General features: G+C 44.3%; 1 protein-coding gene across 6 annotated transcripts in view; it reads right to left on the reverse strand.

Moving 5' to 3' along the window:
- Positions 1–595: 595 nt before the first annotated feature.
- CBFA2T2 (CBFA2/RUNX1 partner transcriptional co-repressor 2) overlaps positions 596–17,559 on the reverse strand; it is a 187,446-nt gene continuing 170,482 nt past the window's right edge. For 4 of the 6 annotated variants that reach the window (XM_059896549.1, XM_059896552.1, XM_059896551.1 and 1 more), the window contains exons 9-11: positions 12,636–12,704; positions 9,544–9,734; positions 596–5,280 (exon numbers count right to left, since the gene is read on the reverse strand). In XM_059896549.1, the coding sequence (XP_059752532.1) occupies positions 4,981–5,280; positions 9,544–9,734; positions 12,636–12,704 (560 nt within the window). In that variant the 3' untranslated portion in view covers positions 596–4,980. Of the gene's footprint in view, positions 5,281–8,504; positions 8,707–9,543; positions 9,735–12,635; positions 12,705–17,559 lie in introns of those variants that run through there. The other 2 variants (XM_059896550.1, XM_059896554.1) reach the window with 2 other exon arrangements.

Raw genomic sequence — 17,559 nt, forward strand, 5'->3', positions numbered from 1 at the left:
AGATCCCACAAGCCGCATGGCACAGCAAAACAAACAACAGAAAATTATGGCCTTGATTAAACCATTAAGCAAATAAATGTGAAGGCAACAGTGAACTTATGATTTAGCTTCAGTATAAAAAGGAAATGAATGAATATTCCCAAGTCCAGGTATGTTAAAAACGTTTAAGGAAATAACATGTTATTAGAAAAAAGTACCTACAGATCCACTACCCTATTTTTCAAACTTTCTGTGGTTGTATTTTCCTCATTAAAAGATCACTTAATGGTGAAGAGCTGACAAAGAGTTGGGAGTTATCTGTAGCTGTTGTTGGCACTTGGCTTCCCAGAGGTCCAGAAGCTGGAACCACCTTCTTAGCAGTACCTCCTGCTTTCATTCCCCTGGGTGCTCTCAAGCCATAGCAAGAACCAGTGGAGCCCCACCCCATCTCTGAAGATTGAGGAACAAGGCAGAGGGGACGCAGAAGCCTGCCGGCAGGACGTCTTACAGAACCACATGCACCACCTTCCCTCCTAGTCCCATTCCAGCTTGAGTCAGAAAAGGAATATAGCCTTTTTATTGACTACTTTAAGTAGAACAAACTAAATACATATTTAACAGTTTTGGTTCATTTATACAGTACATTAAATAAGTTATGCACAGAGTTAAGTAACAAAAGTTCCTATCATAGTAGAATGACAAAGCACAGAAAAACCGATTCTACCGCATCCTGTGGGTGGTTTCACATTCATCATCCCCCTTAAAAAACCATGCTTGGAAGCTTAGTTTTTGATTTATTTACATTCTTGGCTTTCTTTTATGGACGGAGCTTTTGTAGCCTCATCAGGAACTTCGAAAGCCTCTTAGCCCAACGGCACTTTCAGCCATTCGCCTAATGCTTATTGCTGCTTCTCTCTTGCCAAATCCAATGCAGGGATGGTGGTGTCCCTGCCAGCTGCCAGCCGCACATGCCCTATTTGGTATAAGCATCAATGAGTGTACACTGGGCAGTTGTGGGTCTAACCAGATGGGGTAGCAGGGGAAGCTCCATCTCTGGGGCTGTGGAGGCAAAGGGCGGATGCAAGGTCCGTCCTCAGGCCTCAACCTTCTCCTGGCTCATGATGGAAAAGGTCGCCTGCACCATCATCTTTGGAATTGAGCATGTCAATGCACGTGGGCAAAGAGGCAGGTAGTCAACATTTTGGTTTCACAATAACTACAGACAGAGTTGGAAGGGCACTATTCAACAGCTCGCCCTGTACAACACCCCACTCCACCCCAGGCAGGACTCCTTCCCGACAGCTGGCCGGCTGACCCATGCTGGAACAGTCCAGGTCTCTCTAGCTTTTCTTACATTCGGTTCAAACCTGCCACCACCTAGTTCTCTGTAAACAGCTTTTAAAAAAAAAAAAAAAAAATCTAAGAAACTTGGCTTGGTCTATTGACCTGGGAGCCTGGAAACCAGTGCTGAAGAAAGCCTCCAAGATGAGTTCTATTTTAAATGATTTACTCAATCCATAATCCCATCTACAATTTCCAGGACAAACAGCCACCTGGTCATTATTTATGCTTTCATCCCGAAGAACTCACGACCACACAATTCCAATTGTGTTGTTGAAACTTCAAGCCCACTTGCTGAGATATCTTCTGGAACTACCCATAACAAGGTCTACCCTTTGCAGGCAGGTGACAGCACTGGGGATCAATCTGACTTTGGGACAAGGCTGTACAAAGTAAAGTGTAGATTTTCTGTCTAGAAGCTGAGGATGCTCATGTTGACACCAAGAAGTGAGGAGCTCCTGGTGGACCAACTGGCCCAGATGTACAAAGGTCATCCACACTGCAGAGGGCCCACTGCAGCCGATGCCAGGCATGGACCCATGCTGGGGAGATGGGTCTTGTTTCCAGTCTTAGATCCACTGAGAGACATACATGACTCAGCACTGTCTAAGAGAAGATGCACTTGCTGTGACCTCAGGGTCGCATGGCTGTGCCTGAGCAGATCTGCTTGAGCCCCATCCTGGGGGCTGCAAGGACGCTCCCAAGTGGAGTGCTCACAGCTCAGGACAAGGGCTGCCTATTCCTGAGCAGGTAGAACTAACCTGAGTCTGTTTTCACCACTGGGTGGAGTCAGGCCTGGTGCAGGCAGTGTGGCCCCAAAGCATGATTGAAGATCTGAGGATCCAGCCCTCAAGCTTCCCTCAGAACATTTAAAGACGGCTCCCATGTTGGCCCCTTCTGGTCTTCTCTGGCTCCTGCAACCATTCCTCACCTGGGAGAGGACAATGATATCCCATCACTTGTCACATCTGCTCTTGGTTTCTAGGATAATATTGAAGAGCCTATGACTGCCCTGACAATACCTTCAGTACCACCACTATGTCTTCTTTTGTCCCCTCAAACTATAAAGGTTGATCCTCTAAGCAGTCTGAGTATATTAAGATATTTTAAATCTAATTAAATGAAAGGGGGAAGCCTCAACCTGGCAGCTGGAGTGGTTATCAGCAGACACGGGAAACCAAGTGGGGAACCTGGACTCAGCCCTGCCCCTCCAGTCCCCTCACCCCATCCCAAGACAGTGTCCCTTCTCCTCCTAACCAGAGAGCTGGAGAATTTCAGAAGAGCGGGAGGTGGAGAAAGGGATTGTTTACGTTTAAATAGGAAGTCTTGGACAGATGCCCTAGCAACCTATGTGTGAAACTGACCAAAATTAATACAGCAAAAGGCCTGAGATCTGAACTGCAGTGTGGAACACTGCCTAAGTTTTCAGCTTGGCCTCTGGGTAGCACATGAGCAAAGCCGTTTAGAATAGCATTACAAAAATTTTGAAAATTAAGCTGTCATTGGAACCACACTCCACAAAAGTCAGCTAGGACCTACCTGCACACTAATCCTAAACCTTACCTGTAGAGCCTGACATCGAGCCCTGATGAACAGTATTTGGTTGGTTTTGGCTCTTTATTCCAACCCGAAAAAACTGGAGCTACCCTGGCTAGTCCTGTGGTCACTGAAGACTTAAAGAACATGCCTAGGTGTTCATCCAACTTGCCAATGAAAAAGGGAGCTGAGGACAGACCCAGTGGACACCACGAGACACCCTCTTGCTGCAACAGGTTTATAGGCTCAGTGACCTCCTCTCAGGGGACATTCCGTGTCTCAGGGAAATGTAGGCAACTCCTGTCTGGGGTTCTGATTTCATCTCTGTTAGTCAGGACACCCCAACTGCTACAGCTTAAGGAGTTCCACAATAAAGTGACTATTCTGTTATTCTTTTTCTGGGGATGTCTTACTTTATGTAGAGGAAATCCAGGTATTTTAAAGGTGCCTTGTTCTGAGTTTAAGACAGAAAATCCTTGGGTAAGGTAAATTAGGGACTTAAAGTTCTTAAAGTAAGATACACCTATATGTAAGGACAATGTTACCTATGCTGATACCTTACTGAGAGCTTTCAATTCACTCTGGTCAATGCACAGAAATTGGCCATCTAAAGCTGAGCTTTCAAGGGCCAGCGGGAGGAGGGCCACCCTAACGGATTCCTTGCTGCAAGAGGGCACTGAAGGCTTGGAGGTGGAGTGGGGGAGGGTCAGAGTCTTTGGGCTCCCAATAAAACTCGAATGACAGGGAAGAACGTGTGTGGCAGTTCCTAACGTTTTAAAGGGACTATAGGTGATGTCATGTTTGGAGAGCTAGGTAAGCAGCTGGAAAACTCCCTGAAGACAGGAAGAAAAATTGGTCAGGCTCTCTCAAATGGTTGTCACATTTCACAGAACTTTTCTTAGCTCAAAGAGGGCAGGTACCTACAAAACAAGAGAAGGGAAACAGATTGTATGCCCAATAATAAATTGATACAGGACATAATGACAAGGTTTGAAGAATTCCTTCAGGTCCAAAAGGGTTGCTCAGAAGTGACCAGGCCTTGACTGGTGAGGCAAGTCGTAGCCACACCACATCGCATCCTGTGGGTCAACTACGGCTTCAGAGGCGCCAAATAGAGACCACGGGAAGAAGATCCACGCAGTGATCTGGACGTGCGTGGTCTGAGATAAAAGGACACAGAACAAGACGACTGTGCAAAGAGCCAAGTGGTGACAAAAGGTTCTGCATTTCCAATAGATGATCCATTCAATAATGTGATGATATTAGTTTGGCCAGCATGCTCAGAGGGAACAGACTATCCACAATTGAGTCTCATTCTCCCTCAGACCAATCCATGCGCTGAAAACTATTTTCTGCATAAGCAAAATCAAATAAGAGAAAAAAAAAATGGGTCCCAAACTAAAATAGCCAGCCAGGTTAGAAAATCTTGTCCAAAATGATCTGTGATGCTTGGTGGAAGTTTTATTTTTTATTATGGGTGCTTTTACTGAAATGGTGACTTCTTTCCTCTGGTTTCTGAGAATCTTAAGTCTGAACAGCAGGGTCGAGGAGGGAGTCCTGAGTGCTGCTTTTTGCCTGCCCAAGTCCCCACGGGACCAATCAGTGGCACCTGCTGAGGGTGGAAATGGGGCTCAAGGAGCTGTTAGGGGCAAGGGGAACTCCCTTTGGGAGAGAGGCCTCCTCCCGGCTTGCTATCAGTCTCCAGGCCTCTGCCGTGAGAGGACGATGGAGTAGGGGACAGCACATGGGGTGAGCTGCCTCCAGCCTGGCTGGGCACATTCGACAGCCTGCTGCCTCACGAGGCAGGGAGGGGAGCTGGCGGGCTACACAGAAAAGTGGCCGGCCATCCCAGCTTCAGCTGGGAGAGGAACAAACCAGGAAGCCATGGAGGAGGCAGCCCCAGCCAGCTGCCTGTGTGCACATGACTTCCCCCAAGGACACAGACGGGAAACTGGGGCAAGTGTCTGGAGAGGCTGGGGAGCAGTGTTTGCCGGGGCTTGAAGTCTTCCTGCCTCCACTTCTCTTGATGATGACCCGACAGCTACTTGCATTGGTTCAAGCAGCCAGCCTCCCGTGCAGAGTCTGTCGTGCTGTGAGGTCATCAGGGGGAAGTGAGTCTGGGGCTCAGAGTCCGCTGGTGTCGATGGCTGTCACAGAGGCAGGCGTTGAGGAGCGCGAGGTGGTTGCCGAGGTCTTGTCTAGGGCTGGACTTGGCACATTGCCGTCGGCGGACCGGGCTGCGGAGCCCCTCCCTCCAGGAAGCAGCGGCCGGCTCTGGCTGTGGGGACTCTGGCCGTGCAGGTTCTGGCCACAGAGGCGGTGGTGGCGCTCCCAATCCTTATGCTGGCAGAAAGAGCCGCAGTATCGTGCGATATTGCACCCACTGCAGGTCTCACTGGCTTTGCGGCCACAGTTCCAGCAGTTCTGCAAGACACAGGCATCCATTAGCTGCTAGGATCTTGGGGGGCAGGCTTGTCATAACTTGTCACCTGCACTGTAAAACAGCAGGTGGGGCTGTACGGGGAGAGAGTGGGCTTTGGAGCTGCACACACCTGTGCTTGCCCTGCCTCTACTGTTAATCTGCTTTCTGAGTTTCCTTCATCTGTACAACAGGAAAACTACCTATCCTGGGCTGATGGGACAGCGAGATGAGGGGTATGTGAAGACATCGTAGGGCAGCTGGAAGTCCTGCTAAAGGCATCAACTCATTGTTTTGACTCACATTTTAATCCTCAACGACCAAACCAAATTCTGTCCCAGGGTTCCCCCATCATAGCTATCTATTCCAAGACCACACAGGTGCTTAGACAGTTTTCTTCCTTGCCCTTCCCAATGGAGAAATGACCTTTGTTGTGTTCACTGACAACACCTAATCTTTAAAAAAGTCACCTGCCAGAGGACCTGGGTGAGTGACCAGGAGTGTGGGAAGTTGTGCTACTCTCTCTGTGCTCATTCTCCTTTCAGTGACGTATCTCATCAGAGGTGGGCTGAGGATCATGGGAATATTTCTGGCTTGTTTGTGGGAGCCCCCTGCAATACCTTAGAACCTAAGGCCCTGAGGTCTACATCAGGGAGTTTTCCTACTATTCTTTGCACTTTCCTAGAGGAAAGCTCCCAGCACCTGCCCCTTGGTACTCTCCTCCCTGTAGGTTCCTGTGAGGACTTCACTAGTGACACATGAGTGTTCTGCACTTGAGGTCTCCATGACCCACTTATAAGAGAAGAGCCTTATGGCATTGGTCAGGTGAAGCTATCAGGAAAGCAAGGCTTTCTTCTTAGGTGTCAGGAAGGACTTGATCAGTCAGCCAGCTGCCCTCTCCCCTGCAAGTTCTCCAGAATGGCAGAAGCCCATCACGAGGCCTGGCCTGACACTCAGAGAAGAAAGATACTGTTCCCAATGAAATCAGAACACTTGCTCAAGTGTAAAACAACTGAAAAGGGCTAAGAAGGACCTTGAGGCCACCTCGCCCACCTCTTGCATTGTATAGGTGGGACACTGAGGGCCAGTAGGCAGGGACTTGTCTGAGGTTATAAAATGATCACATGGCTATGCAAAGCCTGGAACCTGGGCCGCCTGCCTCCACTATACCCAATGTACAAGTTTAGTTTCAAAAAGCCTTAGAAAGGACTGCAGATTCCCTTCTAACACAACAGGCTTCTCAGGAAATACTAAGGACCGCCCCAACCCTGCCAACACCAACAGTGGAGGACCAAAACGGGACAGAAGTAATTCTGAGGATCATTAAAGATCCTCAAGCAAACTACATTCCAGAGAATTTCATACTTTGGAGCCTGACAGGCTGACTCCAAACAATGCTTTGGTAGAACATTATTGCTTGTGGGGAAGAACTCAGTTGCCTTCATGGGGCTGCTGTGGAAACATTGGCCTCTACTCCCTCTGTCCAAGTCTGCAAGAACATCTCAAATTGGGGCACAGTATTAAACCAATGGTGCTTTCACCTTGGCCACCATTACATTTAAAATATTTATTACATGATTGATGGGATACAATGAAACAAGATAAACAGCCTCCCACAGAGGTGGGATCATAGAAATGCAGGAACAACGTGGTTAGGGTCAGAGAAGCCAGGGTGAAAAGGACACTTGACATTCCCTGTCTCTGTGGCTTTTCCCTGATTTCACCAAAAGCCTTTTTGCCAAGAAACATGACAAAAGGTTTATTGTGGTAGTCACCCTTCAAATCAGCATTTGTCAAAGCTGGAGCAATGCATGTGGCCAAAAAGGCCTTTGTAATTAATGGGTAAGGTTATGAACCTTCTGAGTTACTGGCCAAGGAAGTCAGAGATGGGATTCCAGAATTTCCTTTGTCAAGCATGGGCCATCAGTCTATGCCAGTTATTACTCAAAGTGGCCCAGGGAACACCTGTATCAGAATGACCTGGGGCTTGTCAAAATACTTGGGACCCATCCCAGAGCTCCCTGGCCTTATTTCAAACCTGGCCTAAAGGAAAAATGATTCCTATCTTATAGTCAACTGCTAGCCCATTATGTTTGCCAGGAAATCCAGGCTGGGGACAGAAGGGGACCTCTCACTTCATCCCTCTACCTGAGGCATTCCAGGGGAGACGCTTCAGTCTGGCCTCAGAGGAGGCAGCTGTTCTGCAAGAGCAAGAGCTGCCACAGCTTACACACCTATGTCGTTAACAACATCATAAATCCCTTCTGTCTAAACAGCGCATTGCAGTTTAAAAACACTTCCATAGGGGCTTCCCTGGTGGCACGGTGGTTGAGAATCTGCCTGCCCATGCAGGGGACACAGGTTCGATCCCTGGACCAGGAAGATCCCACATGTCGCAGAGCAACTAGGCCCGTGCACCACAACTACTGAGCCTGTGCTCTGGAGCCCACGAGCCACAACTACTGAGCCCACGTGCCGCAACTACTGAAGCCTGCGTGCCTACAGCCCGTGCTCCACAACGAGAGAAGCCACCGCAATGAGAAGCCCGTGCACTGCAACGAAGAGTAGCCCCCGCTCGCCGCAACTAGAGAAAGCCCACGCAGCAATGAACACCCAACACAGCCAAAAATAAACAAATAAAATAAATAAATTTATTTAAAAAAAAAACAAAACCACTTCCACAACCATGATCTAATTATATCTTCCTAAAAAGTGTAAGACCAGCAGGACAGGGGCTGCTACACACCCACTATACAGAGAAGGAGACTGACTCCTGAAGGGTATGCTGCCAGTGTGAGGGGAACTGGGACTAGCACTTAGGGTTCCTGGGCTCCTTCCGCTATACCAAACCACCTCTCACAGGATGGATGAAAAACTCCAGGGATACCTCTAGATGTCAAGTAGAACTTTCTGAATGAAATGGAAGGAAATCAGCTCTCCTGGTCCAACACAAAATTACTCAGCGCTTAGGCCCTGCTATCCTGCCCCTGTTTTGGAAGGAAGTTTGCTGGGATGGATGCTGGTGTGTGCCTCATCTGTAAGCCTCTTTGTGCATTGTTTAAAATTCTAGCTCCTTTAAAGCACAATGCTATAAATGGAGAGCTGGGATTTAAACCATGCAATCCAGATCCAGAACTCATGCTCTTAGCCAAAATGTTACATTCTTTCTTCGGAGAAAGACATAAACATAGATATAAAAGTAGATAAATATGGACAAATATAGGTATTGATATGGATGGCTATAGATAAGGAATTAAATATACAACAGAAAAAAGTAGGAGGGGAGAAGGAAAAGGGGAGAGTTAAAGGAAATATTTTCTCACAATTCAGTTGGGAGCGCTACCATAAGGACTTTTTCCACATCCTCTGTGAATGGCAACATGATATTTAGGCATTTTCATCTTCACATTGCCATGCTTAACACTGTAATACTGAAAAAGATCGTTTAAAGAGGATGAGAAAATAAAATTTCTGCCATTTAAAAAACCAACAAAAAAATCTCAGTTCTTTATAACTTCAAGAGAATATCCCAAAGACTAGATGGGCTCTACCTACTTACAGAAACAGGCTTGTTTCAGGACTTAAAGTTTGTCTTAAAGCTGAAAAGTGACTAAAATGAAAGTTACAGAAAAAGCTCATTACATTCGAAAGGACTGTTAGGATGTTTTTGTCACATGCCTTTTCTTTTCAGTTTGTTGTCCTCATTATGGTACAAGAGTGTCCTCTGGGGCCCTAGGCACTAGGCAGTCAGGCAGGCCTGCCCGATCTGTCACTTCAATCCATGAAAGGACTATCCTTTTTGTAAACAGATCGGATGCTACAGGACCCTGCACCTCCTTTCTCCTACTCTGGCTTCAGCGATGTTTGATTACGTCAAATTCCCTGAGCCCCAGTCTCATTTGTAAATCTGGACTCCAACAACACCCACGCCTCACAGGGTCACTGTGAGGACCACAAAGACCACACACACACTTCGCTCTGCATCTGGCACACAGCAGGCCCGCTCAGGCAGTGGTGGTCACTGCTGTCACGCAAGTCCGCAAACTCTGTCTTTAGGGTGAGTTTTCAAAACTTAAACCAATATAATGAGCCAATATACAAGAATATAATAATTGAGAAACAAACCTCTCTGGTACTGAATAAAAATCATAATCATCTAGCTCAAGAGTGGACTGTTGGCCCTTACTACCCAGCACTTGAGAGGAAAGCAGTGGGCTTGGTCACTCCAGCTGCCCCAGCCCCAGCCCGCAACCCAACAGTGCTCTGACCTCCGTCGACTCTTCTTGCTCGTTAATGACGAGGAAGGCGTCCTCTGCGGCCTGCCGTTTGACATCCGCTATTGTCTGCTCCATCCGAGCTCTCTCGGTAGCAATCACTTCAAAGGCTTTTTGCTCTGCCTCAGCAACGGCTTTCTGAACTTCTGACATGGCCTGAATTTTCACCTTATTCACAGCTTCTTCTAGAAGAAAGTGACAGTAAAATCAACTGGCCGAGAAATCTTTCCCCTCCCACTCCACATCGTTTCTAAGAAGGGACAGAGGTGAAACCAGATGACTTTTCTAAAAATACACAGGGATGAACTTATGACATAGCATTCACTTTTATTCTTATCCTCACTTGTCCATTCATGCTAGGGGCTGGGGAGACCTCGGTGACTAAGATGTATCCATATTCTCACAACTGTGATCAAGTATAAAGGTGGCTGAGGTGCCATGATACATGTCAGTGTAAGAGACAACAGTTCCAAGGGGAAAAGTGGTCAGCTCTATAAGTGGCAGAGGAGGATCAGGAAAATGTGTCTTGGTTGAGATGGTAGGTGGAAATGAATTTTTAGAAAGTCTTGCATTCCCCGCTAAGGAATTTGGCCCTTCTTCTAAAGAAAATGTGAAACCCTAAAGGGTTCTATGCACGGACAAAAGACTGAAGACAGAGATACCAACTGAGAGGTTGGGGCAATAATCTGGCTGATAAAAAGAGACTCTGAATTTAGGCAGGAGCAAGTGGCACAGAAAAGGGGATGAGATAGAATAAGCTGGTACATCTAAGGGTCTGGAGGTGGAGGTAAAGGCGAAGAATGGAACTGCTATGCAATGAAACAGATAGTAAGCAAAATGCTGGTGTTGAAGGCAAGTGAGAAGGTTGAGGTATATCCAGGTACAAATGACCAGGAGGCAGTTAGGTATGTGAGACTGAACTCAGTAGAGAAATGTTGCCTGAAGATACAGTTCTGGGCTGCTAGGTGCCCTGGGCCTCCAAAGCCCTGTCCAGTTGCCATCACCCCACTTGATTCCTGATCAGTTCCTCCCAGCACCACCGCCCTGCTTGGTTTTATAGGATGTACACTCCAAATGACATATGCTATGCATTTGAGCCTCAGTCCTAAGTCCCAGTGTGAATGACCTCCCTACTGAGTCCACAAAACTGGACAACTCAGAAGCCTAAGGAAACTCCCTTACTGCTTGCACATGGCTCTTGCACAGGGCCTAGGCTCAAAAGAGGTCTAAACACAGTGTTGCCATCCTAGAACTTTCCATCATATCGCTCTAGCCAAGAAAAGCAAGTTTTCACCCTAAAGGTCAAGGATGATGCTGAGCTGATCAGACACTGACTCCACTCCTTAACTCTTGGTGTCCACGCAGGTAGGTCCACTGTGGCCCACCACAGCTACCTTTCATAGACCTCTTTTAATTTACCAGGTAGATGTTGAGTGTCTCTTATTGAGCCAACATAAAAATGCTCCTAAGTGTATTTTATCTTCTCAGTTTAAAGATGAATCAGTAAGAATCATAGTTTGGAAATCTACCTCGCTGAAGGTCATCTAAGGTCACAGATGGCACTGTCACAGAACAAGCACTCAAATTTAGCTGGCCCACGCCAAAGTTAGGCTCTTAACCATAGTTAACCAAAGGTTACCTCTCAAGTAGAAAATCACTAGTTACCAAAGAGATCTTGTGCATGGTAATTTTTCACTCTACCTTTACAATTACTATCTTCATTTCCCACAATTCTACTTCTTGGTCGTATAATATACACATCCCCATTTCCAACTACAAAGATTTTTCCGAGGTGCTATGTAGTTTTCCAAATTATTTTTAATGGTAAGATGATATTCTGTTGTGGTGCCACACTATAAAATTCATATTACCATTCATGGATATGTGGGCATTTCCTGGTTTGCCTCTCCCTTGCTCCAAGAATACACTAAAAACAGTGTCTTTTTACATACTGCTGCCTTTTTAACAATTTGCGTGTCTAAATCTGGATCATTCCCTTTTATTATTATTTTTTAAATTTATTTTTATTTTTTTGGCCGTGCCGTGTGGCATGCAGGATCTTAATTCCCCAACCCGGGATTGAACCCATGCCCCCCCTGCAGTAGAAGCTTAACTTAACCACTGGACCACCAAGGAAGTCCCTGGATCATTCCCTTTTAAGATTCAAAAGCATGCCAGTGAGAAATGATTTCAAAATTTCCATGTGTTCATGGTTGGTAACACAATAATTTCATATATAAATCTCTGATGAATTATTTAGTGTCATTAACAGGGTCCTCTAAAATTTTGTCAGTAATTAGGTGTTAAAGACCTTGGGGGCTAATTGGTCAGGGTTGCATTACCTTGTACTTTCCTGATTGTCAGTGAGAATAAACATTTTGCAACATGGTTAATTTGTTTTTCTCATGAGGTGTGTGTTCCTATCTTTTGTCCATCTGTTTATATTATGGTCTTGATATCAACTGGGTATTAACTTTTTTGTAGAAATAAATTTTATCTTAGAAAGAAAACCAAAAACTGTATATTGGACTACAAAAATTTCACTGAGAAAGGGAGGCAAGAAGGAAAAGAAGGCTAGTATTGGATAAGGTAATATTAGGGATATGAGGTTAGTGTAATCCCCTGTCTTAACACAACAAGCAGTTCCTACCCTCCCTTATTCTTGTAGAAAATGACACCTACCAAGAACAGTTGTGATGCAGCTAGAGACAGTGAAGATGAAAGGAAGAGCAGAATGAACCAAATGTGGGAGCACGAGAACACAGTGACGAGAATAGGCAGAAATGAATTAAGCTACACACCCAGAAACAGGGCATATAAATAGGGAAGGAAGAGTCGGTTACTTAACGCCTCCCAGCAGAAGGGGGTGATGAGGACTTGGATGGATTGTAGGGAGTCATTCCAAATTCTTAATCAGCAAGTAACATGACAGGCAGTCCAGAAGGTGGGCCAAGCTGAAGGGGGAGAGGCAGGAGCCTAGAGCTCTTTGAAGAGGAAGTTATGAGAAAACCACCTTTCCCCCAAATATGTGCTCTACACTCATATAAATTAGTGAGCACATGTGACCTATAAGCAGACAGACATACCAGTTTTTTTCCAAAACTCCACAGGTACATATCCTGTTCCTGGCCTACTGTTGAATTCCCGCTGAGAATCTACAGAAGAGAGAGAAACAGCATAGGGTCAGAAGCTGTCTATAATTAACATGTTTTACTTTTGTGAAAAACTTATCAGATCTCTCATTCACCATGTAGAAAAAGATTCAAACATATACATTCATTTACTGGAAAAAATGTTCTGACAAGGAATAAAATCAGATTATAAACAGTACACTTAAGTTTTAGATGCTCAACATTGCTAATCATCAGAGAAATGCAAACCAAAACCAGAATATCACCTCAAACCTGTCAGAATGGCTGTCATCAAAAAGACCACAAATAACAAACATTGGTGAGGGTGTGGAGAAAAGGAAACCCTCGTACACTGTTGGTGGGAATGTAAATTGGTGCAGACATTGTAGGAAACAGTATGGCAGTTGCTCAAAAAACTAAAAACAGAACTACCATATGATCCAGCTATTCTACACCTGGGTATGTATCTGAAGAAAACGAATACACTAATTTGAAAAGATACATGCACCCCAATGTTCATAGCAGCAGTATTTACAATAGCCAAGATATGGAAGTAATCTAAGTGTCCATCAACATATAAATGGATAAAGATGTGGTACATACACACACAGGAATACTTCTCAACCATAAAAAAGGATGAAAGTTTGCCATTTGCAACAATGTGGATGGACCTGGATGGTATTGTGCTTAGTGAAATAAGTCAGAGAAAGACAAATGCTGTATGTTATCACTTATATGTGGAATCTAAAAAATAAAACAAACTAGTCAATATAACCAAAAAGAAACAGACTCACAGATATAAAGAACAAACTAATGGTTACCAGTAGGGATAGGGAAGGTGGGGAGGGGCAAAATAGGAGTAGGGGATTAAAAAGTACAAACTATTATGTATAAAGTAAATAAACTACAAGGATGTATTGTACAACACAGGGAATACAGCCGATATTTTATAATAACTATAAATGGAGTATAACTTTAAAAACTGTGAATCACTATGTTGTATACCTGAAACTTATATATTGTAAATCAACTATATTTCAATAAAAAATAAAACACATGCGTGCCTCAAATATTAGTAGTATTTCAAAGTAGTGAGATGAAAAGTGAGCCTCACGTTTTTTAAAAAATAAATTTATTTATTTATTTATTATTTATTTTTTGGCTGCATTGGGTCTTTGTTGCTGCACGCGGCTTGCTCTAGTTGCGGCGAGCGGAGGCGACTCTTCGTTGCAGTGGGCGGACTTCTCATTGTGGTGGCTTCTCTTGTTGCGGGGCTCGGGCTCTAGGCGCGTGGGCTTCAGTAGTTGTGGCTCGTGGGCTCTAGAGCGCAGGCTCAGTAGTTGTGGCGCATGGGCTTAGTTGCTCCGCGGCATGTGGGATCTTCCTGGACCAGAGCTCGAACCTGTGTCCCCTGCATTGGCAGGCGGATTCTTAACCACTGTGCCACCAGGGAAGCCCAAGCCTCACTTCCTTTTTACTTATCTCTATGTCCTTCCCCACTATGAACATGTAGGTATTTTTAAGGTACTTCCCTAAAAACAAACGTATAAACGTTAAGAGTCGATATTTATGCACATATACATGCGTGTATGTGCTGTGTCTGTATCCAATTTAACTGTATCCATCATGCTCAGCTCTCTGGCAACTGCTTTCTATCGGTCACAGAATATGGCTTTTGTTTCTTGCCAACTCTGAATCCTTATATGTGATTTAAGGAAGTTTCCTTTAAAATGCTTATAAACTTTAAAAAAAAAAAAAAAGCAACTAGTAAATAAAATACTCTGATCTGGAACAGTGTATTTCAAATACACTGTTGCTGGGAAAAGGATGGGGTGGAGGGTGACTTTAACATATATATCTATTGTGATTATAAGACATAATGTTTTATAAGAAATGTTTTCATTGTTTTATAAAGTATGAAAACTAATTAAGGTAATTTGAGTTTTTTAAAACTTTTTTTAAATGAGTCAGTGCTAGCAGACTTACTCACTTTCTTATGCTCTGTTGAGGTTAATCTGAAAAGTAGATTTTATGTTCTGAACACTCATCAACCCATGGTGCAAAGAGGAACCAGGGGGAACACCCAGTGTGGCAAGGGAGGCCAGCCTGGCATGAAATGTTTGCCAGAGGCACTTTAGTCCTTATAAGAATGCCTGAGAATTGGCTGCAAACTGGTCTTGGATAGGAAAGGAATCTCTCCTATTTCAAAAGCTATCAGCACAGAGAACCTACTTCTGTATCACCCCAGAGCTGAGGGGATAATGAGTTTTTTTTTTTTTAAATTATTAGCACCTTTAATTATTATTTATTTATTTATTTATTTGGCTGTGTTGGGTCTTCGTTTCTGTGCGAGGGCTTCCTCTAGCTGAGGCAAGCGGGGGCCACTCTTCATCGCGGTGCGCGGGCCCCTCACTATCGCGGCCTGTCTTGTTGCAGAGCACAGGCTCCAGACGTGCAGGCTCAGTAGTTGTGGCTCACGGGCCTAGTTGCTCCGCGGCATGTGGGATCTTCCCAGACCAGGGCTCGAACCCGTGTCCCCTGCATTAGCAGGCAGATTCTCAACCACTGCACCACCAGGGAAGCCCCGAGTTTTTTTTTTTTAATTGTGTAAAATACATATAAAACTTACCATTTTAAAGTGTATAATTCAGTGACATTTAGTACATTCATAATGTTGTACAACCATCATTTCCAGAACATTTTCATCACCCCAAAAGGGAACCCCATATGTCTTAAAATTTTGATAGTATTAGTACTTTTTGTGAGACTGAGATCTCTAGGAAGTGCTAACACCACTGCCAAGAAAACTGAAGAAATGAACTCTTTTCCACATAGGTAAGTTCCTGACTCATGTGGCCATCTGTCAAATACCTAGAAACCCAAGATCCATAAAATAAATACAAGGAAAAATCTAGGACTAGAAGAGGCAAAGTAACACAAGCTAAGGAGAAGGTAGTTCATCAATGTCAACTAAGTCTTAAATAAGGAAAACCTGTAAGGAAAAGAGTTTGAGTGTGCAGGTAAGCTGTCATTGGCGTTAAATGACAGAAGAAATACTTGCTTACTTGTGTGGACATGGGGAAGCCTTGACGAACAAGGAAAAGCCACTTCATTTCAGTCATCAACTTTGTATCTGTCCAGTCATCAGTATTTTCTTTCTCTGACAGATGTAAGAGGGGAGGATGCAAATGACCCTAAAGGAACTTCTCGGCTTAGTCAGGACATGCCTGGAAACTAGGGACATTTTCACGGTTATTTCCAGAAGCCAAAATTTTCAGCTCATTTACTAAGAAAACTAGAGTTTCAGAGGCTATTAATCAAAGGTCAGACAGAGAATGCAAATATATGGATCAGAAGTGGGGGACTAATGGTACTGTGTTTCTGTGAGAGAATGCTCTAGTTCTTAGAAGAAACAAAATGAAGCATTTAAGGAGGAGTATCATGATGGTTTAGGGGAGACTGTACCTACCTATCTACCCATCTATAAAGAGAGAAAGCAAATGTGAAAAACTGGTGAATCTAGGTATGGGGCACATCATTGGTCACTGTGCTGCTCTTTTAATATTTCTTTGCGTTTGAAAAACTTCAAAACAAAAAATTGAGAAAAGTTATCTTTAAGTATAGGCATAGAAAATTCCTTAAGAACACACTAATTTGCTAATAAGTGAGCCCAAGAGAGGAGAGAAAAAGTGGGTGGGGACAAGATTTTTCACAATCCATATGTTTCCGTAATGCTGGACATTTTTGCAATGCAGTTCATTTTTTAAAATTCCATTTAAAGAATAAAGAAATTAAAACACCCAAGAAAATGAAGTGGATATAACATTACCAGATATTAAAACACATTCTGAAGCTATAATAATAAGTTTGATATTATATTGGGAAGCTATCATAATCACTAAGATTGTGTGCTGGTTCTGGAATAGAATGTCCTACTTACAATCTTTCTTTTTTAAGTTAATTAATTTATTTATTTTAAAAATTTATTATTATTATTATTTTCTGGCTGCATTGGGTCTTCGTTGCTGCACACGGGCTTTCTCTAGTTGCGGTGAGCGGGGGCTACTCTTCGTTGCAGTGCGCGGGCTTCTCGTTGTGGTGGCTTCTCTTGTTGCGAGGCACGGGCTTCAGCAGTTGCAGCATGCGGGCTCAGTAGTTGCGGCATGCAGGCCCTAGAGCGTGTGGGCTTCAGTAGTTGCAGCACGTGGGCTCAGTAGTTGCGGCGCACAGGCTCTAGGGCACATGGGCTTCAGTAGTTGCGGTGTGTGGGCTCAGTTGTTGTGGCTCGTGGGCTCTAGAGCGCAGGCTCAATAGGTGTGGCACACGGGCTCAGTTGCTCCATGGCTTGTGGGATCCTTCCGGACCAGGGCTTGAACCCGTGCCCCCTGCACTGGCAGGCAGATTCTTAACCACTGCGCCACCAGGGAAGTCCCCTACTTACAATCTTGACATAATAGCTGTAGGACTACTTTGGCCAAGTTTCTAACTTATGTAAGCCTCAGTTTTGCCATCTGTAAATAAATCTAATGGTAGTTCCTATATCTCAATAGGCAGTTTTGAAAACACAGGTAAAAGGCTTATTAGCACTGGCTGGAACATAGTAAGAGCCCACATAAGCTATTATTACTAAAAGTGATAACTAATATAGTCAGAAAGATCAATGAAGGAAATAGATTGAAGTATTTAACCAAATTAGCATCTGATAATTACTTCATTTTAATAGATAAAGGATGGGTATCAACTGATGGTAGGAAAATTTAAACTATCTGGAGAATTAAAAGTTGGATAGCTAACATGCAAACACACAAAACTTGAATATAATATAGATGAAATTTATTGTGCCTTGGGTAGGGATCAAGGTCAAGGAAAACCATAAAGA

Source organism: Balaenoptera ricei, chromosome 15, assembly GCF_028023285.1.
Source record: "Balaenoptera ricei isolate mBalRic1 chromosome 15, mBalRic1.hap2, whole genome shotgun sequence".
Lineage (NCBI taxonomy): Eukaryota > Metazoa > Chordata > Mammalia > Artiodactyla > Balaenopteridae > Balaenoptera > Balaenoptera ricei.